This window comes from Salvelinus alpinus, chromosome 16 (genome assembly GCF_045679555.1).
Source record: "Salvelinus alpinus chromosome 16, SLU_Salpinus.1, whole genome shotgun sequence".
NCBI lineage: Eukaryota > Metazoa > Chordata > Actinopteri > Salmoniformes > Salmonidae > Salvelinus > Salvelinus alpinus.
Genome location: NC_092101.1, coordinates 271,038 through 295,725, shown reverse-complemented (window position 1 = coordinate 295,725; position 24,688 = coordinate 271,038). Strand labels below are relative to the sequence as shown.

Here is a 24,688-nt window from a genome sequence, read left to right as displayed (position 1 = left end):
CATGGTAAGGCCCAAAAGCCTTCTCCCCCCGATTCAAAGCATGTTGGATAAAAATATCTTTATCCTGGGCCAAGTACTCCAACCATTGAATGGAACCACTAGAGTAGGCCTTGAATTGGCGTCGGTAGTTGTCTGGCGATGGGATAGCTATAGATTCAGGAGTTAGATAGTGTGTACGATAGGTTTTCATGCACGCGGATGCAATAGTTGTACAGCTCCAGGGGTCAATGCCCGCATCTTTGATTACCTCTTCTCTGAATCTGAGGCATCCTTCACGAAGTATAACAACGTCATTGTCACAGTATGATTCCATCTCTTTATGGAAATCAAAAGTGCCATGTCTTACGGTCTCGTACCATGTCAAGAATCTCTCCCGCTCTTTGGGAGACATTTGATCACACCCGTACATTTCGGGGGCTGGATAAGATCCTATATAATGTAGATTCTCCTCAGATGTGAAGAAATGAGGGAAATAGCCTTTGACAGAGTTTTCAAAACCCAAGGCCTCTGGCATTTGAGCCAATCTCATGGGTAAGAAGCTTAAGCTGTCAATGTATCTCTGTTTGAAGGCGGGGTCAACAAAGCATAATATTTTACTCCCTTGAGCTATGACACTGGGGGCCACGCCTTGCTGTATCAAAGGGTTCAGAAGCAGATAGGCGTCATAGGCCCTAGCATTGTGAGCTATAAACGTGAAGTTTCTGTACTGGGCTTTTCTAAAATGTTTTAGAAAGAGCCGGGCACAATTGGGTCCCTCGGCCGACCATTTTTCACCCTTGAAAGTCATGGTTGACACAAAAATAGGCAAATGAACCCCTGATTGCTGATTTGTCTCAAAATCATAAAACACATATTTCTCTGTATGTTCATCTTCAGCCAAGGGCTGAATGTAACACTCATGTGTTACTTCTTGAACCGCTTCCGCGTCTCTGCTTTTCAAAGGACCTTTACAGATTGGGCAGTGTATAATTCCACAAACATGAGGTTTAGGGCTATCTATTTTAAGGTTGTAATTGCAATGACATTTTGGACATTTCTTGTTAATGTCACAACTGCTTACAGATTTACATGCCTTGGGATGCCATGTTTCAGTTTTGTGTTTTTCGTAACAGTAGGCCGAACGACATGTGCGGTGACAATCCGCACAGGGGGTCAAGTTTAGCGGCTGCATAGGGCAATGATTATCCAGACATACTGAACAGTTGTAACGGCACGAGTGCCCCCCCATGCGTGTGTAGCCGGTATGACAGGCTGGACAGACATATGGAGCGCCTAAAAAGGCTGTGATGTTAGTTACGGCATAGTAATGCTCATTTTGCACATAAAAGTACATAGTCTTAGGATGTGGTTCGGGTATATTTTGGAACTTGAGGAGAGCGTCATTAGCCCTACTGTGGTACAAAACCACAATCTTGATGTTCAGAAAGTTTTCAAATTTGACTATGTCTGAGAAAGCCACAGCATCCTGTATACCGAGACCCACCGCAGTTTGTAGCTCTCGAGCTTTTTGTAACGCGGCTTGATCAGTACATCCTGGGCTGAGTAAGTGGGCCAAACCTATGGCAAAACATAGCTTATTACCTGGATTGGGAACGTTTATGAGATAGGCCCTTTTATTGCTTATGATTTCGGACTGCATTAAACTCTCGAGCTTTCGTCTCTGACCCCCGCCCCCTTGTGGTTGTCGTACTAATTGTACTACAAGTTCGAGGGTCCTATCTGCTAGCACGTTTAAATTTGACTGAACAAGGCGTTCTAGCAGTTTAACAAATTGTTCAAGCTCTGCTTCACCATTCTGTAAAATAAGCGATACCTTGCTCTGTAGACTGTCTCCACAAATTTCCAACTGTAAGAGATCCCTAGGTTCGCTATAATCTCTAATCCTAGCTAACAGTTCATTCAAAGTGTCCATAAGCATTACGTAAAACACAGCATATTCCCGAATCTGACCCCCCCATGCGAAATTGAAAAACTGTCGAACCTCAATATTGCTGAATTTATTTCGACGCAAAACATGTACACTTCGATCAAGACCTCCCCCCTCCAGATTTGCTAGGCAATTGTCCAACTGTTCAAAAACATCGTATTGGGTTTCAGACTCTTCGGACATTGGTGTTAAAGGCTGATTTATAGGTGTCTGGGGTGCCGAATTAAACCTAGGGCTCTCGTTCTGTACACTGATCTCAAGACCGCCCCCCTCCAGATTTGCTAGACATTTGTCCAACTGTTCAAAAACATCATATTGACTTTCAGACTCTTCGGACAATGTTGTTAAAGGCTGTCTTAGAGGTGTATGTGGGGCCGAATTAAACCTAGGGCTCGCGTTAAGCTGGGTAATTAGAGATATGATGGTTTCGGGAATCTGTGATAACATGTTTTCCTCGGAAGGCCCTGACTCATTCATACGTGTAATAATGTCTATGAGTTCGGAGGGAATCTGTGATAATAGATTTTCATCTATTGTCATTATGTCAATTACCCCCGAATCATTCATATGGTTAACTATATCTTGGAGCTCTGTAGGGATCATGGTTAAGAGGGTTTCAATTGTCTCACTTAGGTCTATAGGGGGCGCCATTTGTCTAATTAAGGATGTGTGTGTGTGTGTTTACATGTGTGTTTTTTAACGGCGGTATTTGCTTGTTTTAGCCCTAATGTTTTTTAACATACGGGGTAGCTCGCTACGCCAGAATGACACATCCTGATTGTATTGATGCTCGAGTAGAATACACATGCGCCTCTGGAGTAGAGCCTTTCGTGATTTTAAACCCAGGGTAAACGCTTTGAAAAAACGGTCTTGGTCTATTTCAGAATCTGCTGTTCCCCCCACAGAATTGGCCGATTCAAGAAGGTTGGCAGCTTCACAGAACATCAAATCGTCTACCTCAGAAATGTCATTTAAATCTTTGAAATCATCAGGTTTCGCTGTTTTCTTGACTGGTGTCTTTGGAGCCTCCTCGGGGATGCTTGTCTGGGCATCCTCCGATGTTTGTGTGTTGTCTTTATAAGCCGGTGAGGAGTCTGAAATAAAAATAATACATACATAAATAGGTTATTAACCCTAAAATATGTTAAAAATGCCAAATACATTTCAGATATAAGCCTATATATTAACAATACATTAATTAAATACCTCGGCTTTTTTGACGAGGGCTGTTCTGAAGAAGTTCTGAAACCAGGGGCTGATGTCTTTGTTCAGCCAGTATTACAGCATCTGCAGGTTCGGTAGATGTTGAGCCTGAAAAAAAAAAAAATACAATATAAGGCCTGGTTTTAACATATTCCGGCATAAAAAAAATATATAAATAAAAAAATAATAAAATAACGCTATAAATAATAATATATAATTGATTCATACCTTGTCCTTGGAACGAGGTCTCGTGAATATCGGCCAAGTAGAATTGTTCGGGTGAAGCGGAACTGTGGATCTGAGCACTAATTATCCTTTGGTGTTTAGAAATATGGGGGACAACGTTGTCCTGTCCCAGGGGAGTTGACCTGCCGTTTAAATCCTGTGTTCGTGGCTTGTGTGTAAAAACATCCGGGTCATAGGGGATAATTGTCTCGTAGTCATATGCTTGGCAGAAACCGTTCAGGCTCCATAGGGCCTCGTTTAACCTTCTAGGCTTTAGGTCCTCTGTAAACATATAAAATAACTTTTAATATAAGATGCCCACACTTTTTGTTTTTAAGGTATAAATATTTTTATGTATGGAATTCTTGGAGCTTACTTACGTTTACAATTCAGGGTAGGCGTTTGTTTGTCTGCACTTTGTTCCGGAGCCCCATTGGATGGTTCGAGCTCAGTTATACCTCGGAGTATCTGCGTGAATGCTTCAGAATCTATAAAACATTCGACAATATTAAAGCTATAATCACTTTAGCTAATATTGCCTTGTTATACGGTAAGCATACTGGTCCTAATGATTGTTTAATATTTCTATAACATACCCCGCTTTTCAAACAATTCCCCACAACAACCAAATCTAATATAAAGATTTATTTCAAGAACTCACCTTGCGATAGATCCATTAGACTGTTTTCCCCGATTATCTTTTTAACGCTTCAGTCCGATAACGATTCTTGGAGTTTCTGGAGGTGCTGTTTGCATCGGAACTAAAACGCTGCTAACATTGCCCCTGGTTTCTAGCGCTTTTGTACCCTACGACCTAGAGAAAAACCCCTGAATGATTTTTACATAGCATTTGGGGTTTGTCGTTTTTTCGGGCTATACCCCCGCCCATGGTATATTTGACACATTTCAAACACATGGTATTGGGTGTGTCTAAACATTAGGATCCTTTTGGATCTTCTAAAATCTCCGGGGTGCTAGCACCTAGATGCAGGGGTGGGGTGGTCTCGACATCGCTGGGATGAATGACTTTTTAGCCCACCTAAAAAATAGTTTTATGAAAGGCCTTTAAGATTAGGAGTCGTAAGACACAATATTATTGTTGGGGGGTAGGCATCTGTTTTGCAGGCTAGTGTAAACCTTGGTTTCAAACGACCCCCCTGGCATAGAGCGAGAGAGAGAGAGAGAGAGAGCCTTGAGCGCAGATGCAAGGGTATTTTTTTAACACACACACCCCAGCCCCCCACTTTTTCTGTTTTTGAAACACACACAGCCACTAAAGAAAACTCCCTCACGCACATACGCGCGCACATGGCTTTTTCCGCAAGTTTTTTCTCAGGGACAGACTGCGCTAAGAGTGAACAAACGCGAGAGTTCATAACGTGGTGAGATTCTGGTTTTAAAACCATTTATTTCATTCAAAATATTTAGTACATACATTTTATAGCCTTACATTATTAAGGTCTTTTACGATGCCTTTCTTACAGATCCAGGGATCTGATGCAACCACCCGCCATTGTCCGTGTCGAGTTCGCCCTCAAAAGGCAAGGCTCTCTTGCTAGGTACATCAACACTTGGTAAGTTTTCACTCCAGGGGTAGATCCGACGTCGGGCCTTTTGGTCTTGACTCTGTCTCAAGGAAAGCCTCGCCCAGCGCTGTAACTGTTCACCATTTTGGAAGAGAATGTCCAGCTTATTCATAAGGGTTATGAAAATTGGATAATCCACCCATTTAAAACTAAACACAGGAATAAAAAAGTTTACATGTTTGCGTGCTCTGGAAGCTACAGGAGAATTGACAGACTTTGTAGCATTAGACTTATCATAAAGGTCACAGGCTAAAATTGTCACTTTGTTGTCAGGGCTATAGTCCATTGAAGCGATTCTTAGAGCTTTCAGATCACTGCGTCCGCAGACCTGTTCTTCCAACGCATATCCTGGCACATTTGTACCACTCAGAGCCTGTTCAATTTTACAGAGAGCCAGCCTGATCTTTAGCCATTCTCTCATCCCCAGAGCAGGAGAAAAAATCCCAGGTTTTGCCTGATAAATGGGTTTGGATCCACTGTCTGTGAATATCTTTACCGTAGAATCCTCAGGGTGGAATATGTAAGACATAGGGCCCTCACTCGTACCCAAAAATCCTTTAAAACATTCTGGAGCTTCACACAGAACTTTTTCAAGGCTTTGGTCACTGGGTTCATGACAAGCCGAGCATAACATCCCTAAAATTGGCATAGGTGTCATTTTTGTTTAATATTCAGGGGGTTATCTTGTGCACTCTTAAACAGGAATTGTTCAGCGGCTTTATAAGGGACATTAACCAACCCAAACCGTGAGAAACAGTAACAGGTTGACCTGACACATGGTCACTTACTCAACCCCACCAACCCCCTGGGCATGCACCCTTCTACATGACATAGGGTCATAAATCATTACATAGGGTCATAAATCAGGCTTGGGTCATCAATCATTAACGGCCTGTCAAATGGACCCTTACTCACCCCATAGCCCCCACCTAACCAGGCTTGCCTGACCAGAAGACATGCACACGTCATCACTACATAGGGTTCACATAGAGTTCACATAGAGTTCACATAGGGTCATCAATCAAATTTTGACACGTCACATCTACTTTAATCTCTCTGACAGCTTTCCACCAAAAGACGATTGGACCCAAGAAAGGATCCTTTGCCCAAGATACTGATGGAAGAACAGCTCAAAGTAGGACATTTTTATTATGATAAATCGTGTTTCTGTCGAAAAATGTTAGTGGCTTCGGACGCCATGTTTTTTGACGTAGCTTCGCTTGGCGCAAGCTGTATTGAAAAGTAAGGATAATTTAAAAAATGTAATTCCGCGATTGTATTAAGAATTAAATTGTCTATCAATCCCTGTCCACCCTATATTTTTTAGTCACGTTTATGAGTATTTATGTATAAGAGTAGATCACTGTCTAAGTGGCGCACAGACTTTTTCTGACCAGCTGAGCTACATTTCACATTGTCTAACCATGATTTTGGTGGCTAAATATAAACATTTTCGATCAAACTCTATATGGATTGTGTAATATGATGTTACAGGAGTGTCATCTGAAGAATTCTGAGAAGGTTAGTGAAAAAATTAATATATTTTGGCGATGTTTACTTTTATCGCTCACTTTGGCTAGAATCAATGCTGGGCTGCTATGTGCTATGTGCTATGCTAATATAACGATTTATTGTGTTTTCGCTGTAAGACACTTAGAAAATCTGAAATATTGTCTGTATTCACAGGATCTGTGTCTTTCGATTCGTGTATGCTGTGTATTTTTACGAAATGTTTGATGATTAGTAAGTAGGTAAACACGTTGCTCTAAGTAGTTTTTCTATTCCATTTGTGACGGTGGGTGCAATTGTAACCTATGCCATCTACCTGAAATATGCACTTTTTTCTAACAAAACCTATCCCATACCATAAATATGTTATCAGACTGTCATCTGATGAGTTTTTTTCTTGGTTAGGGGCTATAAATATCTTAGTTTAGCCGAATTGGTGATAGCTACTGGTGTTGGTGGACAAATAAAAGATGGTGGATTATGCTAATGTGTTTTTAGGTAATAGATGTACATCTTTACATATTGTGTCTTCCCTGTAAAACATTTTAAAAATCGGACATGTTGACTGGATTCACAAGATCTGTGTCTTTCATTAGCTGTATTGGACTTTAATGTGTGAAAGTTAAATATTTAAAAAAAATATTTTTTTTGAATTTCGCAGCACTGGTTTTTCAGTGGGGGTGGGGGGGGAGTGCCGCTAGCGCCACTCTCATCCTAGACAGGTTAAATCAGAACAACAGTTTTCAGCTGTGCCAACATAATTGCAAAAGGGTTTTCTAAAGGATCAATTAGCCTTTTAAAATGATCAACTTGGATTAGCTAACACAACATGCCATTGGAACACAGGAGTGATGGTTGATGATAATGGGCCTCTGTTCGCCTATGTAGATATTCCATAAAAAATCTGCCGTTTCCAGCTACAATAGTCATTTACAACATTAAAACCTGTTTGGGCTGCAGGGGCAGTATTGAGTAGCTCTGATAAAAGGTGCCCATTTCAAACGGCCTCGTACTCAATTCTTGCTCGTACAATATGCATATTATTATTACTATTGGATAGAAAACACTCTCTAGTTTCTAAAACAGTTTGAATTATATCTGTGAGTAAAACAGAACTCATTTGGCAGCAAACTTCCTGACCAGGAAGTGGAAAGTCTGAAAACGATGCTCTGTTCTAGGGCCTGCCTATAAATGGGCATGATACGTATTAGTATACATGCACGTCATACACCTTCCACTAGATGTCAAGAGGCAGTGAGCTAAGAAATGGAGTGTTTATCGTGGTCTGAGGTGGAATAAATGCTCTTGGAATAACGTGTCACCCATTTCCTGTTTTCTTGAAAGTGCGAGGATGGACCTGGAATTGCCTTCTGAAAAGCTGTCGTTATAGGCGACTACTATCTACGGCTTTGATTTTATTTGATACATGTGACAATATCATCGTAAAGTATGTTTTTTCAATATAGTTTTATTAGATTATTGAAATTTATTCGGGACGTTAGGCGTGTTGCGTTGTGTGCCTTTGTTCAGGAAGGAGAGCGTCGCGCCACTTGGCGAGTGTGCTTGCTAATTCAAGAGGGAAAAAGGACGTTCTAAAACCAAACAACGATTGTTCCCGACAAAGGACCTCTTGTACAACATTCTGATGGAAGCTCATCAAAAGTAGGACCCATTTTATGATGCTATTTCATATATCTGTCGAACTGTGTACTATTAGTTTTGCGCCCAGGTTTTGGGCACTCTCTCGCCATAACGTAAGCCTTATGTCGTAATGAAGTTATTTTTAGAATTCTAACACTGCGATTGCATTAAGAACTAGTGTATCTATCATTTCCTATACAACATGTATTTTTTAGTCATGTTTATAAATAGTTATTTGGTCAGAATATGTGAGTGTCAGATAAATATCCGGACGTTGTGGGAAAAAGATGCTACGTTAGCACAATGTATAACCACTGATTTCAGCTCTAAATATGCACATTTTCGAACAAAACATAAGTGTATGTATATCCTGATGTTATAGGACTGTCATCTGATGAAGCTTATCAAGGTTAGTCAAAAATTATATATCTTTTGCTGGTTTGTTACGATCGCTAACCTTTGCTGCTGGGAAATGGCTGGTGTTTCTGGCTATTGTGGTAAGCTAATATAATGCTATATTGTGTTTTCGCTGTAAAACACTTAAGAAATCGGAAATATTAGCTGGAATCACAAGATGCCTGTCTTTCATTTGCTGTACACCATGTATTTTTCAGAAATGTTTTATGATGAGTATTTAGGTATTTGACGTTGGTGTCTGTAATTACTCTGGCTGCTTCGGTGCTATTTCTGACGGTAGCTGTGATGGTAGCTGCAATGTAAAACTGATTTATACCTCAAATATGCACATTTTTCGAACAAAACATAGATTTATTGTGTAACATGTTATAGGACTGTCATCTGATGAAGTTGTATCTTGGTTAGTTATGTTGGTTTTGTGCATGCAACCTGTGCTGTGAAAAATGTCTGTCCTTTTTTGTATTTGGTGGTGAGCTAACATAAATATACGTGGTGTTTTCGCTGTAAAACATTTAAAAAATTGGACATGTTGGCTGGATTCACAAGATGTTTATCTTTCAAATGCTGTATTGGACTTGTTAATGTGTGAAAGTTAAATATTTCTAAAAAATATATTTTGAATTTCGAGCCCTGCACTTGAGCTGGCTGTTGTCATAAGTGTACCGGCACCGCCCTGCAGCCATAAGAAGTTAACAATGTCTCCACTGCATTTCTGATCAATTTGATGTTATTTTAATGGTCAAAAAAACATTTGCTTTTCTTAACTTTTTAGGGATTGGGGGCAGCATTTTCACTTTTGGATGAATTGCGTGCCCAAACTGGACTGCCTCCTACTCTGTCCCAGATGCTAATATATGCATATTATTAGTAGTATTGGATAGATGTCACAGTCTTTAGATACTGGTTTTAGGATTGGTCTCGCAGAGAGCCTCGAGCTCATGATGCGCGGTCACGAGAGAGTATGCTCTCGTTCCAATGCTTTTCTTCAGACAATGAAATTCTCCGGTTGGAACCTTATTGATGATTAATGTTAAAAACATCCTAAATATGGATTGCATACATCATTTGACTTGTTTCTATGACCTGTAACGGAACATTTTGAGTTTTTGTCTTGAGGAAGTTCTCGTGCTTCATGAAGATGGATTACTGGGCTGAACATGCTAACAACAAGTGGCTAAATTATGGGCTTTATGGAACTTTACGGAACAAATCAGTCATTTATTGTCGAACTGGGATTCCTGGGAGTTCCTTCTGATGAAGATTATCAAAGGTAAGTGCATATTTATAGTGTTTTTGTAGCTTCTGTTGACGCCAAAATGGCAACTATTTCTTTGGCTGGATTGTGCTCTGAGCGCCGTTCTCAGATTATTCTTTTTACGTAAAGTTTATTTTGAAATCTGACACAGCGGTTGCATAGAGGATAAATGTATCTTTAATTTTGTGAATAACACTTGCATCTTTTATCAATGTTTATTATGAGTATTTCTGCAAAATCACCGGATGTTTTGGAATCAAAACATTACTGCACGTAACGCGCCAATGTAAACTGAGATTTTTGCACATAATATGCACATTATCGAACAAAACATACATGTATTGTGTAACATGATGTCCTATGAGTGTCATTTGATGAAGATCATCAAAGGTTAGTGATTAATTTTATCTATATTTCTGCTTTTTTGACTACTATCCTTGGCTGAAAAAATGGCTGTGTGTTTGTGACTTGGCTCTGACCTAACATAATCATATGTTGTGCTTTCGCTGTAAATCATTTTTGAAATCGGACACCATGGGTAGATTAACAAGATGTGTATCTTTCATTTGCTGTATTGGACTTGTTAATGTGTGAAAGTTACATATTTCTAAAAAATATTTTTTTATTTCGCACGCTCCCTTTTCAGCGGAACGCTGTCGGTGTTCCGCTAGCGGAACCCTGCCCTAGAAAGGTTTAAAAGAAAATGACAATTCTAAGTGGCCTCAAACTTTAGAACAGCTTTGCACACTCTTGGTATTCTCTCAACCAACTTCATGAAGTAGTCACCTGGAATGCATTTCAATTATCAGGTGGGCCTTGTTTAAAGTTAATTGGTGGAATTTCTTTCCTTTTTGTCACCTGTGCTCCCTCTCCGGCCTCTAGGTCACCAGGCTGCTCGTTATGGCGCACACCTGTCACCATCGTTACGCGCACCTGCGCATCATCAGACTCACCTGGACTCCATCACCTCCCTGATTACCTTCCCTATATATTTCACTCCCCTTGGTTCCTTCTCCAGGTGTTATTGTTTCTGTTCCTGGGTCATGTCTGTGCGTTGTTTGTGGTATGTGGTTATTGTTTCATTTATTTATTAAAACACTCACTCCCTGAACTTGCTTCCTGACTCTCAGTGCACATCGTTACACTTTTTAATGAGTTTGAGCGAATCAGTTGTGTTGTGACAAGGTAAGGGTGGTATACATAAGATAGCCCTATTTGGTAAACTGGCTCTCATGAGGACCGCCACAGGGAAGAATGACCTAGAGTTACCTCTGCTGCAGAGGATAAGTTCATTAGAGTTACCAGCCTCAGAAATTGTAGCCCAAATAAATGCTTCACAGAGTTCAAGTAACAGACACATCTCAACATCAACTGTTCAGAGGAGACTGCGTGAATCAGGCCTTCATGATCGAATTGCTGCAAAGAAACCACTTCTAAAGGACACCAATAAGAAGAAGAGACTTGCTTGGCCCAAGAAACATGAGCAATGGACATTAGGCCGGTGGAAAGTTGTTCTTTGGTCTGATGAATCCAAAATGGAGATTTTTGGTTTCAACCGCCGTGTCTTTGTGAGACGCAAAGTAGGTGAATGGATGATCTCCGTATGTGTGGTTCCCACTGTGAAGCATGGAGGAGAAGATGTGATGGTGCTTTGCTGGTGACACTGTCAGTGATTTATTTAGAATCTAAGGCAAACAACCAGCATGGCTACCACAGCATTCTGCAGCAATACGCCATCCCATCTAGTTTGCGTTTAGCGAGACTATAATTTGTTTTTCAAAAAAACAATGACCCAACACACCTCCAGAATGTGTAATGGTATTTTAACAAGAAGGAGAGTGATGGAGTGATGCATCAGATGACCTGGCCTCCACAATCACCCGACCTCAAACCAACTGAGATGGTTTGAGATGAGTTGGACCGCAGAGTGAAGGAAAGGCAGCCAACAATTGCTCAGCATATGAGGGAACTCCTTCAGGACTGTTGGAAAAGCATTCCAGGTGAAGCTGGTTGAGAGAATGCCAAGAGTGCACAAAGCTGTCATCAAGGCAAAGGGTGGCTTCTTTGAAGAATCTGAAAACGTTTTTGGTTACTACATGATTCCATATCTGTTTTTTCATAGTTTTGATGTCTTCACTATTCGTCTAAAATGTAGAAAATAGTAAAAATAAAGAAAAACCCTTGAAAGAGTAAGTGTGTCCTAGGAGAACACGGATGTGGTGTATTTTTGTGCATGTTAAAAAGGTAAAATAAGAAGTGCCCAAGCATAATCTAGACATGATTTACATTCGATATATCTGTCAACACATTCATACATATGATGTATAATCCTATAATATAATTCTGGCCCGCAATGGCAAAAATGTATTCTAATGTGGCCCTCCATGGAAAATAATTGCCCAGGCCTGAGCTAAATGATGCCAGGTTAGCAAAGTAATGTTTTATTGGATGAAGTGAAAGACATTTTGTTGACACCTGTTTCAATCTGTCAGTGCCACTGACTGTCTACTACTTAGCTAGCTAATGTTAGCTATCATATCTTTGCACAATTAATGTGCTAGAAAGGTAGATAACTAATGATTTGCCTAAACATGTATATTTTTAGGCAAATACGTTGCTGTTTTTTAATACCAACATGCATGTCAATATGCACATGTGATGGTTCAGTAGAATGTTAGCTAAGACAACAGCTAAGGTAGCAACAATACAAGTAGATTTGACATCAAAGAAAAACATCACTTTTGCAGATGGATACCCTTCCCCTACCTGTGGTATTGGAAGAGGCTGTGTTGGGAGGAGGATGCATCAACACCCTGTAAATATGTTTGTGATGCACTGACTCATAACACTGTTTTTGAGTGAAAATGAGTGTATCCTCTTCAAGATTGATAAGGTAAGCTAATGCATGTATTATTCTCATAAATGTAGCCCATACATTCATTCTTTGTAACAATTAGATATTTTAGTCTTTGGGATCGGTGTCCCTTCCACGGGACGGTTGAGCTAACATAGGCTAATGCGATTAGCATGAGGTTGTAAGTAACAAGAACATTTCCCAGGATATAGACATATCTGATATTGGCAGAAAGCTTATGTAGCAGTGTGATGTTGTTCCCCTAGATTATGCACCAAGTTGCACACAAGGACCAATTCAAATAGGCCAGGTCAAGAGGGGATGTTAATAATTTGATAATAATAATAATAATTCAGTGTTTTTATTTATTTAATTACAGCAGCATAGCTAATGTTTTTCTTTGGTGTCCAAACACTTTTTCATATCAATATTGTACATACATGTGATTGTAAAAGTTTTGTATATTTTGGTATGGCCCATCGCAGGTTATCTGTATTTCCGTACCCCGTATTGTTCCGTATTGTTCCGTACCCCGTATTGTTCTCTTTTGCCTGACCTTCGGCTAGCAAGGTATGTTGCCCTTGGCTCCTAAATTGTTTCATATAAAACCGTCATAATGTTACACAATGTACTGTTATGCTACCATAAGTTTGTTACAATGTGGATAATATAAAGATTTATGTTAATAACAAGTTTCATAAAGCTCGCTAACTAGGGTATCTATTGTAACTTGTGAGTACTTGGGACAGTGTTTGAGTGAGTGTCCATGTGCTTGCGCAGGTGCCTGAGAGCTAGGACTGCTAGGACTTCGTGTGCAGGTATGTATTTTATTTTGTCCGAATTATGTTCGGTATCATTTTACTTGTATTGTATGGTGTGCTGTTGTGCATCGAATGTGTGCACGCAGCACCTGTTATTTTCCTTTGGCGCTCTTTTGCCTGACCTTCGGCTAGCAAGGTAGTTTTTTGGGGCGGGGGTTGTAGTTTTCTATTCAATGCCATTACAGTATCCATTGACTTAGGACTTTAAATTGCAGTTTCTATGCCTTCCACTAGATGTCAACAGTCTTTAGAAATGGTTTCAGGCTTGTATTCTGAGAAATGAAGAAGTAAGAGCAGTCTGAATGAGTGGACCGTAAAGTGTCACATAGCTTTTTCATGCGCGAGACGGAGAGAGTATGTTTCTTCTTTACCTTTTAAATTGACGACGTTATTGTCCGGTTTAAATATTATAGATTATTTAGGCTAAAAACAACCTGAGGATTGAATATAAACATCGTTTGACATATTTCTATGAACTTTACGGATACAATTTGGATTTTTTTGTCTTCCTGTTTTGACTGTGTTTGAGCCTGTGGATTACTGAAGAAAACGCGCAAACAAAACTGAGGTTTTTGAATATAAAGAGACTTTATCGAACAAAAGGAACATTTATTGAGTAAATTAATGTCTGCTGAGTGCAACCATATGAAGATCATCAACGGTAAGGGATTAATTTTATCTCTATTTCTGACTTGTGTAACTGTTCTACTTGGCTGGTTACTGTTTGTAATGATTTGTCTGCTGGGCTATGTTCTCAAATAATCGTAAGGTATGCTTTCAACGTAAAGCATTTTTTAAATCTGGCACCGTGGTTGGATTCACAAGAAGTTCATCTTTAAACCTATGTTAAATATGTTTTGTTTTCTGAATTTTTATAATGAGTATTTCTGTATTTGAATTAGGCGCCCAGCAGTTTCACTGGCTGTTGAAGAGGTGGGACGCTAACGTCTCACGTACCCAAGAGAGGTTAATCTAACTGCACTGTCCAATTTACATTAGCTATTACAGTGAAAGAATGCCATGCTCTTGTTGGAGGAGAGTGCACAATTTTAAACCTAAAAAGTTATTAACTTCTACTTGCTACGCATCCCGGATCCGGGAGCACCCCCCACAGTAAAAAAGCTGACTAGCACAGCCTAGCATAGCGTCACAAGTAAATACTAGCATCTAAATATCATTAAATCACAAGTCCAAGACACCAGATGAAAGATACACATCTTGTGAATCCAGCGATCATTTCTGATTTTTAAAATGTTTTACAGGGAAGACACAATATGTAAATCTATTAGCTAACCACGATAGCAAAAGACACAACTTTTTAACCCCCAACATTTCTTTCCTGCATGGGTAGCTATCACAATTTCGACCAAATAAAGATATATATAGCCACTAACCAAGAAACAACTTCACAAGATGACAGTCTGATAACATATTTATTGTATAGCATATGTTTTTTTAGAAAAATGTGCATATTTCAGGTATAAATCACAGTTCTACATTGCAGCTGCAATCTGAAATAGTGCCGAAGCTGCCAGAATAATTACAGAGACCAACGTCAAATATCTAATTACTCATCTTAAAACATTTCTGAAAAATACACAGCGTACAGCAAATGAAAGCCCAACATCTTGTGAATCCAGCCAATATGTCAGATTTTTTAAGTGTTTTACAGCGAAAACACAATATAGCATTATATTAGCTTAGCACAATAGCCAGAAACACAAGCAATTTACCAGCAGCACAGGTTAACGATCGTAACAATCCAGCAAAAGATATGTAGTTTTTGACTAACCTTGATATACTTCATCAGATGACAGTCCTGTAACATCATATTACATAATGCATATAGGTTTTGTTCGAAAATGTGCATATTTAGCAGCACAAATCGTGGTTATACAATGTGATCAGTGGCAACAGTTCATGCATTCTGGCCGGCGCCATCTTGGAAAGGCACCTAATCTAATCAATAAATAATCGTAAACTTGACTAAAAAATACAGGTTGGACAGCAAATGAAAGATGCATTAGTTATTAATGCAACCGCTGAGTTAGATTTTTAAAATTAACGTTACTAGACATACAGTGTGCGTTACAGCCAGACTAGTGCCGCAATAATGGCGGACAAATCCGTTTACATTTTTCCACATAAATACGGAATAACATCATAAATAGCTCTTACTTTTGGACGAGCTTCCATCAGAATCTTGGGCAAGTTGTCCTTTGTCCAAAAGAATCGTTGCTTGGTTGTAAAACGTCGTCTTCAACTTCGGAATTAGCAGCTAACAATAGCTATGTGGCCACAACATGCCCAAATGTTCAAAACGCAATACTAAGGAAATTCCGAAAATAGCAATATACTCGCATAAACTGATATAACTCGGTTTAACTTCTACCGAGTCAGAAACCCGGATCCGGGAGCACCCCCCACCCCCCACCAGTAAAAAAGCTGAATAGCATAGCTAGCATAGCGTCACAAGTAAATAGTAGCATCTAAATATCATTCAATCACAAGTCCAAGATACCAGATGAAAGATCCACTTCTTGTGAATCCAGCAATCATTTCTGATTTTTAAAATGTTTTACAGGGAAGACACAATATGTAAATCTATTAGCTAACCACGTTAGCAAAAGACACCATTTTTCTTTGTCCACCATTTTTTCTCTCCACCAGTAGCTATCACCAATTCGGCCAAATAAAGATATTGATAGCCACTAACCAAGAAAAAACCTCATCAGATGACAGTCTGATAACATATTTATTGTATAGGATAGTTTTTGTTAGAAAAATGTGCATATTTCAGGTAGAAATCATAGTTTACAATTGCACCCACCATCACAACTCGACTAGAATAAATACAGAGAGCAACGTGTATTACCAATTTACTCATCATAAAACATTTCATAAAAATAGACAAAGCATAGCAATGGAAAGACACAGATCTTGTGAATTCAGACAATATTTCAGATTTTCTAAGCGTTTTACAGCGAAAACACAATAAATCGTTATATTAGCATACCACATGTGCAAACGTTACCCCAGCATGAATCCAAGGCAACGGGAGCGATAACGTTATGATCACCAAAATATATGAATTTTTTCACTAACCTTCTCAGAATTCTTCCGATGACACTCCTGTAACATCATATTACTACATACATATAGAGTTTGTTCGAAAATGTGCATATTTAGCCACAAAAAAACGTGGTTATACAATGAGAATAGTAGCAAAACTGGCCTGAAAATGTCGGGCGCTATCTTTGAGAGTGATCTAGTCTAATCGATAGCTAATCATAAACTTGACTAAAAAATACAGGGTTGACAGGAATCGAAAGACAAATTAGTTCTTAATGCAATCGCTGACTTACATTTCTAAAATTATCCTTACTGTGCAATACCGGGTCCGCCAAAGCGAAGCTACACATAACAAAATGGCGATATATGCGTTTAAAATTTTTCAACAGAACAGCGATTTATCATCATAAATAGTTCTTACTATGAGCTGTTCTTCCATCAGAATCTTGGCCAATGTATCCTTTCTCCGGTCTAATCGTCTTTTGGTCGAAAGATGTCCTCTTGTCCCGTCGAAATGGCCAATAACGTTCGGTATGTACAGGAAACGTGCCCAGCTCATGGAAGAGCGTCACAAATAAATGCCTCAAAATCGCACTAAACGGATATAAATTGCTATAAAACGGTTTAAATTAACTACCTTATGATGTTTTTAACACCTATAACAAGTAAAAACATGACCGGCGATATATTACTGGCTAAACCAAGGCTTGGAAAGGGTTCGGTCCGACGCCCTTCATGCGTCCAGCGCAGGATCCAAAAGAAAGCTACTTCCGGTCTTTTCTGTTTTATACGGGCCCTGATTGCGCAATCGACTCCATTCAAATTGTCACCACTTACTGACATCTAGAGGAAGGTGTAGGCAGTGTTTGTATCCTCATAGCATTCACAGGGACATTAAAACTGACCTGGGACCAGAGGCCAAGATTTCTGAAATCTCACTCCCTGTCAGGAAAAGTGCTGTAGATAGAGTTCTGTTCCACTCAGAGACATAATTCCAACGGTTATAGAAACTAGAGAGTGTTTTCTATCCAATAATAACAATAATATGCATATTGTACGAGCAAGAATTGACTACTAGGCAGTTTAATTTGGCAATGTCAAAAAAATTATAGTGCTAACAGCACCCCCTATTGACAAAAGGTTAAAATAACTTCGTTATGATGTTTCTAACACCTATATCGAATTAAATTACAGACGGATATATCTAAGGCCGATAACTGAGCGTTTCAAAATGCCATCCTGAGGTCTTGCTTTGCGTAATGACGAACGACGAAAAGAGACCTCCCTTCGTTCCTTGGCTTTTTATAAGGTCTGAGATCTACGTAGAAACTCCATTCCAATTCTCATTGGTTACTGACATCCAGGGGAAGGCGGGTGCAGTTCATGTCGACCCATAGGATACATACAGAGCTTTAAACTGATCTGAGAACAGAGCCTCGTTTTCAGACCTTCGCAGTTCCTGTCATGAATTTCGCTGCAGAAAGAGTTCTGGTTCACCCACAGACATAATTCAAACGGTTTTAGAAACTAAAGATTGTTTTCTATCCAATAGTAGTTTTCTATCCAATGCATATTGTACGAGCAAGAATTGAGTATGAGGCAGTTTAATTTGGAGACGATATTTTCCAAAGTGGAAACAGCACCCCCTATATTGAGAAAAGGTTAATTAATAAACAAATTAAGCATATTTGGGCAGTCTTGATACAACATGTTGAACCGAAATGCAATGGTTCATTTGATCAGTCTAAAACGTTGCACATACACTGCTGCCATCTAGTGGCCAAAATGTATATTGCACCTCGGCTGGAAAAATACATTATGGCCTTTCTCTTGCATTTCAAAGATGATGAATAAAAAATACAAAAGAACGGTTGGTTTTTTCTTTGTATTATCTTTTACCAGATCTACTGTGTTATATTATCCTACATTCCTTTCACATTTCCACAAAATTTAAAGTGTTTCCTTTCAAATGTTACCAAGAATATGCATATCCTTGCTTCAGGGCCTGAGCTACAGGCAGTTAGATTTGAGTATGTCATTTCAGGTGAAAATTGAAATAAAGGGGTGGATCCTTAAGAGGATTTATTTTAAACTAGTAGCTAGCTCATCTTTATCATGTGTTGTTCCTTATCTCTTTCTAGAAGCAATCAGAGCAAGACAAATATACAAAGTATGGACATAGACATATGTGTGCATTCATGGATTTGAGATGTAAATTACACTGTAAAAAATCCTGGGTTTATTGGATGACCCAATTGCTGGGTTGCAGGTATTGGGTCAATAGTTGACTTGTTTCCTTATATTTTTTTCTATAAAAATGACCACATTTCCCCCCCAATTGATAGTTATGATCTTGTCTCATCGCTGCAACTCCCCAACAGGCTCAGGAAAGGCGAAGGTCGGTACATGCGTCCTCCGAAACATGACCTGCCAAGATGGGCTGCTTTCTAACACACTGCTCGCTTAACCCGGAAGCCAGCTGCACCAATGTGTCCAAGGAAACACAGTTCGACTGACGACCGAAGTTAGCTTGCAGGCACCCAGTCCGCCACAAGTTACTAGAGCGCTATGAGCCAAAGAAAGTCCCCTAGCCAAAACCGTCCCCAAAACCCGATTGGCACTGGGCCAATTGTACGCCGCCCTGTCGGGCTCCCGGTCACGGCCGGGATTGAACCCCAGGCTGTAGTGGTGCTTCAGCACAGCGAAGCAGTGCATTAGACCGCTGCATCACTAGGGTGGCCAGTTGGGTTGTTTTCTGTAAAGAAAGCAAGGTTGGGTTGTTGTTGATGGGTTATTAAATTGGGGTTATGGATGTTTGACCCAGCCAGTGGGTTAATTCTTCCGCCACCAGCGTGTGAAGTCAAGCCGAACGTGAGCAAGTGTCGAGATGTGGCAATTTACAAGTCTTCTAGTGCGACTGAGTTATTGACTCAGTGGAAAACGACTAACATTATTTTGACAGACTTAGGCTGTATTTGCAGACTAAAAACTGTAAGTAACAAACTTCACGATTTATGAATTTAACATTTACATTTAGCAGACGCTCTTATCCAGAGCGACTTACAAATCAGAAAGTTCATACATATTCATCCTGGTCCCCCCGTGGGGAATGTACCCACAACCCTGGCGTTGCAAGCGCCATGCTCTACCAACTGAGCCACACGGGACCATTTAATTCAGGTTAAATAGGTTGCCCTACCATAACTAGGTAGCTAGCTAAATTTAGCTTGAGTGTTAGCTAAGAATTGTTAGCTAATGACCATTAGCTAGCTAGCCATTTTACAGTTGAAGTCGGAAGTTTACATACACCTGAGCCAAATACATTTAAACTCAGTTCTTCACAATTCCTTACATTAATCCTAGTAAAAACCCCCTGTTTTAGGTCAATTAGGATTACCACTTTTATTATTTATTTCATCACATTCCCAGTGGGTCAGAAGTTTACATACACTCAATTAGTACTTGGTAGCATTGCCTTTAAAACTTCATAGGGACAGGGGGCAGCATTTCCACTTTGAACAAATTGCGTGCCCAAACAGAATTTACTCCTACTCTGTCCCAAAAGGTAATACATGCATATTATTATTACTATTGTATAGAAAACACTATGAAGTTTCTAAAACTGTTTGAATTATGTCTGTAAGTAGAACAGAACTCATTTGGCAGACAAAAACCTGAGAAGACTTCCAAACAGGAAGTGAGAACTCGATTTTGTGCCAAATGATACCGTTTATAGTTATGGATAAGCAAACACTTCCTAGGGCTTCCACTAGATGTCACCGTCTTTAGATTTTGGTTATATGATTCTACTATAAAGGAGAGGCTCATAGGAGCTATTTTACTGAGTGGTCTTCAGAAATTCTCAGTCTCATTTTGCGCGTGAGCGAGAGTGAGTGCTCTCGTTCCAATGCTCTTTCTTCAGACAATGAAATTCTCCGGTTGGATCCTTATTGATGATTAATGTTAAACACATACTAAATATGGATTGCATACATCATTTGACTTGTTTCTACGACCTGTAATGGAACTTTTTGAGTTTTTGTCTGGAGGGATTGCTCGTGCGTCATGAAAATGGATTCGTGGGCTGAACATGCTAACAACAAGTGGCTAAATGATGGGCTTTATGGAACAAATCAGTCATTTATTGTCGAACTGAGATTTTTTTTATATATATATGCACATTATGTTTTCGCTGTAAACCAAAAACGAAAAAAACGTTTTCGCTGTAAACCATTAAAAAAATCGGACATGTTGGCTGGATTCACAAGATGTTTATCCTTCATTTGCTTTATTGGACTTGTTAATGTATGAAAGTTAGTTAAATATTTCAAAAAAATATTTTTGAATTTCCCGCGCTGCCTTTTCAGTAGAATGTTGGGGGGGGTTCCGCTAGCGGAACGTGTGTCCTAGACAGGTTAACTTCTTTGGGATAGGGGGGCGCTGTTTTCACTTTGTAAAAAATCGTTCCCAAATTAAACTGCCTCGTACTCAATTCTTGCTCGTACAATATGCATATTATTATTACTATTGGATAGAAAACACTCTCAAGTTTCTAAAACCGTTTGAATTATATCTGTGAGTAAAACAGAACTCCTTTTGCAGCAAACTTCCAGTCATTAAGTGAAAAATCTGAAATCGAGGCTCTGTTCCAGGGCCTTCCTATTCATTTGCTTCAAATCTATGGATATGCATGCACTTCATACGCCTTCCACTAGATGTCAACAGGCAGTGAGAGGTAAAATGGGGTGTATAGCTTGATCTGAGGTCAGAGAGCTCTTGGAATGACATGACCCCAATTTCCTTTGTTCAGCAAGGAACTCTGGATTGCCTTCTGAAAAGCTTTCGTTATAGACGGCTAATATCTCCGGCTTTGATTTTATTTGATAAATGTGATAACATCATCGTAAAGTATGTTTTTTCAATATAGTTTCATCAGATTATTGAAAGATTATCGGGAGTTTTGGCGTGTTCCGTTCTCTGCGTTTGGTGGAGAGGGACAGCTTCGCGCCACTTGGCTAGCTTTGGTTGCTAATTCGACAGGAAAAAAGGACATTCTAAAACCAAACAACGATTGTTCTGGACAAAGGACCCCTTGTACAAGATTCTGATGGAAGCTCAGCAAAAGTAGGAACCATTTATGATGTTATTTCGTATTTCTGTCAAATGTTTAGTATTATTTTCCACCCTGATTTTGGGCGCTGTCTCGCTATAACTTAAGCTGTATGTCGTACTAAAGTTATTTTTAGAATTCTAACACGGCGATTGCATTGAGAACTAGTGTATCTTTCATTTGCTATCCAACATGTATTTTTTAGTAAAGTTTTTGATGAGTTATTTGGTCAGATTAGGTGAGTGTCAGAAATATATCCGGAGATTCTGGAAAAAAAGTTGCTACGTTTTGACAATGTATAACCACGGATTTCAGCTCTAAATATGCACATTTTCGAACAAACCATATATGTATTGTGTAATATGATGTTATAGGACTGTCATCTGATGAAGATTGTGAAGGTTAGTGAATAAATGTATATCTTTTGCTGTTTTTTTCGCTATCGCTACCGTTGCGTTGAATGAATGCGGTTGTGTGGCTGGCTACTGTAGTAAGCTAATATAATGCTATATTGTGTTTTCGCTGTAAAACACTTACAAATCTGAAATATTGGCTGGATTCACAAGATGTTTGTCTTTCATTTGCTGTACACCATGTATTTTTCCTAAATGTTTTATGATGAGTGTTTAGGTATTTCACGTTGGTCTCTGTAATTGTTCTAGCTGCTTCGGTGCTATTTGTGATTGTAGCTGCAATGTAAAACTATGATTTATACCTGAAATATGCACATTTTTCAAACAAAACATAGATTTATTGTATAACATGTTATAAGACTGTCATCTGATGAAGTTGGTTCTTGGTTAGTGACTAATTCTATCTCTATTTGGTCGGTTTTGTGCAAGCTACCTGTGCTGTGAAAAAAATGTCTGTGCTTTTTTGTATTTAGTGGTGAGTTAACATAAATATTTACGTGGTGTTTTCGCTGTAAAATATTTAAAAAATCGGAGACGTTGGCTGGATTCACAAGATGTTTATCTTTCATTTGCTGCATTGGACTTGTAAATGTGTGAAAGTTAAATATTTCAAAAAAATATTTTTTGAATTTTGCGCGCTGCCTTTTCAGTGGAATGTGGGCGGAACCCCGGAGCTAGACAGGTTAAGAACCAGTGTATCTTTCATTTGCTGTACAACATGTATTTTTTAGTAAAGTTAATGATGAGTTCTTTGGTTAGATGACTGTCCAAAATATCTCCGGACAATTTGGTGTATCATGGCTACATATTCACAATGTAAAACCAGGATTTGTACCTCTAAATATGCACATTTTCGAACAAAATCATCATCTGATGAAGTTGTTCAAAGGTTAGTGATTCATTTTATCTCTATTGGTGGGTTTTGTGAAAGCTACCTTTGCGGTGGAAACATGGTGAAAACATGGCGTTGTGTGTTTGGCTATTGTGGTGAGCTAATATATATATATATTGTGTTTTCGCTGTAAAACATTTTAAAAATCGGAAATATTGGCTGGATTCACAACATGTTTATCTTTCATTTGCTGTATTGGACTTGTGATTTCATGAAATTACATTATATGATATCCCTGTCGCGTTAGGCTAGGCTATGCTAGTCAGCTTTTTTGATGAGGAGGATCCCGGATCCGGGAGAGGTTTTAAGTAGTACCTGCAAAACATCAGTCTCAACGTCAACAGTGAAGAGGCGACTCCAGGATGCTGGCCTTCTAGGCAGAGCTCCTCTGTCCAGTGTCTGTGTTCTTTTGCCCGTCTTAATCTTTTATTTTTATTGGCCTGTCTGAGATATGCCTTTTTCTTTGCAACTCTGCCTAGAAGGCCAGCATCCCGGCATAAAAATGTACATCAGTTGTCTCAATATGTTTTTATATAGATAATAAACAACAGTGGACTTAATTTATCCTTGAGGCACACCGAACCCAATTCTACGGTGTCCGACTTACAACCATCTGCCTTAACACACTGGGTTCAATTTGACAGGTAGTTCACAAACCACTCCAGAGCATGACCTATAATTCCAATACACTTCAATCTCTGCACCAGGACACACAGTGTAAAAGGACTTTGATAAATCTATGAATACAGATACAATGCAGCTTCTTATCCAGGCCACAGTGCATGTCATTCAAAACCTTCAAAGTTGCTGTGACAGTGCTGTGGCTAGACTTGAAACCTGATTACATACCACTCAAAATATTGGTTTCCTGGAGGTAGGCCTTTAAGCTGCTTATTAACTAGGGACTCCAATACCTTTGCCAGAATATACCATTTAGATATTTAGATAGTTATTCAGTGGAGTGTTATCACCTCCTTTCAAAAGAGGTAGGACAATTACTGATTTCCACAACTTGGGGATTTCATTGCATTATAGGGTGAGGTTAAAGATGCAGGTTAAAGGGGAGTAATGATCTCTTCAGATAATTGTAGCATGTAGATCACCAAGGCCAGGTGATTTTTTTTTACCTCAATTGTTTTCAGGGCTCTACGCAGCTCAGAGATAGAGAATGGCGAGAAGGAGAACCTGGAGAAGGAGTGCTCGAGAGTGTCAAGTAATTTTACGGATGACTCATGTTGACCTTTAACCCAATTAAAAAATCCACCTGCATCAATATAATATTGATTAAAAGGGTTCAGAATGAAGGTTCTTTCAGTTTCCAACTGTGAGTCAACCAGCAGTTGTTTAGGGAGCTGTGCATCTTTTTTTACACTTGAAACCTTTCACCTCTTGCCAAAATTTGAAAGGATTATTCCGATTACCAGTAGTAGATTTATGTCTGTTTCAGCTTTCGAGTCAAAGCGACAGCTTAATTCCAAAGGCATTTAAAAGCCATCCAATCATCAGTGGTATCAGACCTTCTTGCTTTAGCCCACAAAGCATGCCGTTTTCTTATGATCTCAGCTAGTTCATCTGAGGACCAAGGGTTGTCTCTACCCTTAATTCTGTATTGTTTGAAAGGGGCTTGTTTTTATCGTACAATCCTGGAATGCTTTATGGAAGTAAGAAAAGGCTAATAATTAAAAAATACAATCCAGAGAGCCAGCTATTCCAGATGAGGTTTTGGTAACAGAAGTCAGAAGGGTCTCTACAAATGTGTCTTT

General features: G+C 39.3%; 1 protein-coding gene and 1 long non-coding RNA gene across 2 annotated transcripts; one reads left to right on the top strand and one right to left on the bottom strand.

Annotated features, from left to right (window-relative positions):
* Nucleotides 1–1,978: 1,978 nt before the first annotated feature.
* Nucleotides 1,979–4,153, bottom strand: LOC139540646 (uncharacterized). The gene is made up of 5 exons (XM_071344456.1): nt 4,017–4,153; nt 3,736–3,843; nt 3,359–3,637; nt 3,134–3,238; nt 1,979–3,021 (listed from the first exon to the last, which is right to left on the bottom strand). Exons 1-5 carry the CDS (start codon nt 4,030–4,032, stop codon nt 2,624–2,626), a joined length of 906 nt encoding a protein of 301 aa, XP_071200557.1. The 5' UTR covers nt 4,033–4,153; the 3' UTR covers nt 1,979–2,623.
* A 348-nt stretch (nt 4,154–4,501) lies between these two features.
* LOC139540647 (uncharacterized) lies at nt 4,502–4,930 on the top strand. The gene is made up of 2 exons (XR_011668245.1): nt 4,502–4,737; nt 4,840–4,930. It is a non-coding gene; the product is annotated as an uncharacterized lncRNA (long non-coding RNA).
* The last annotated feature ends 19,758 nt before the right edge of the window (nt 4,931–24,688 follow it).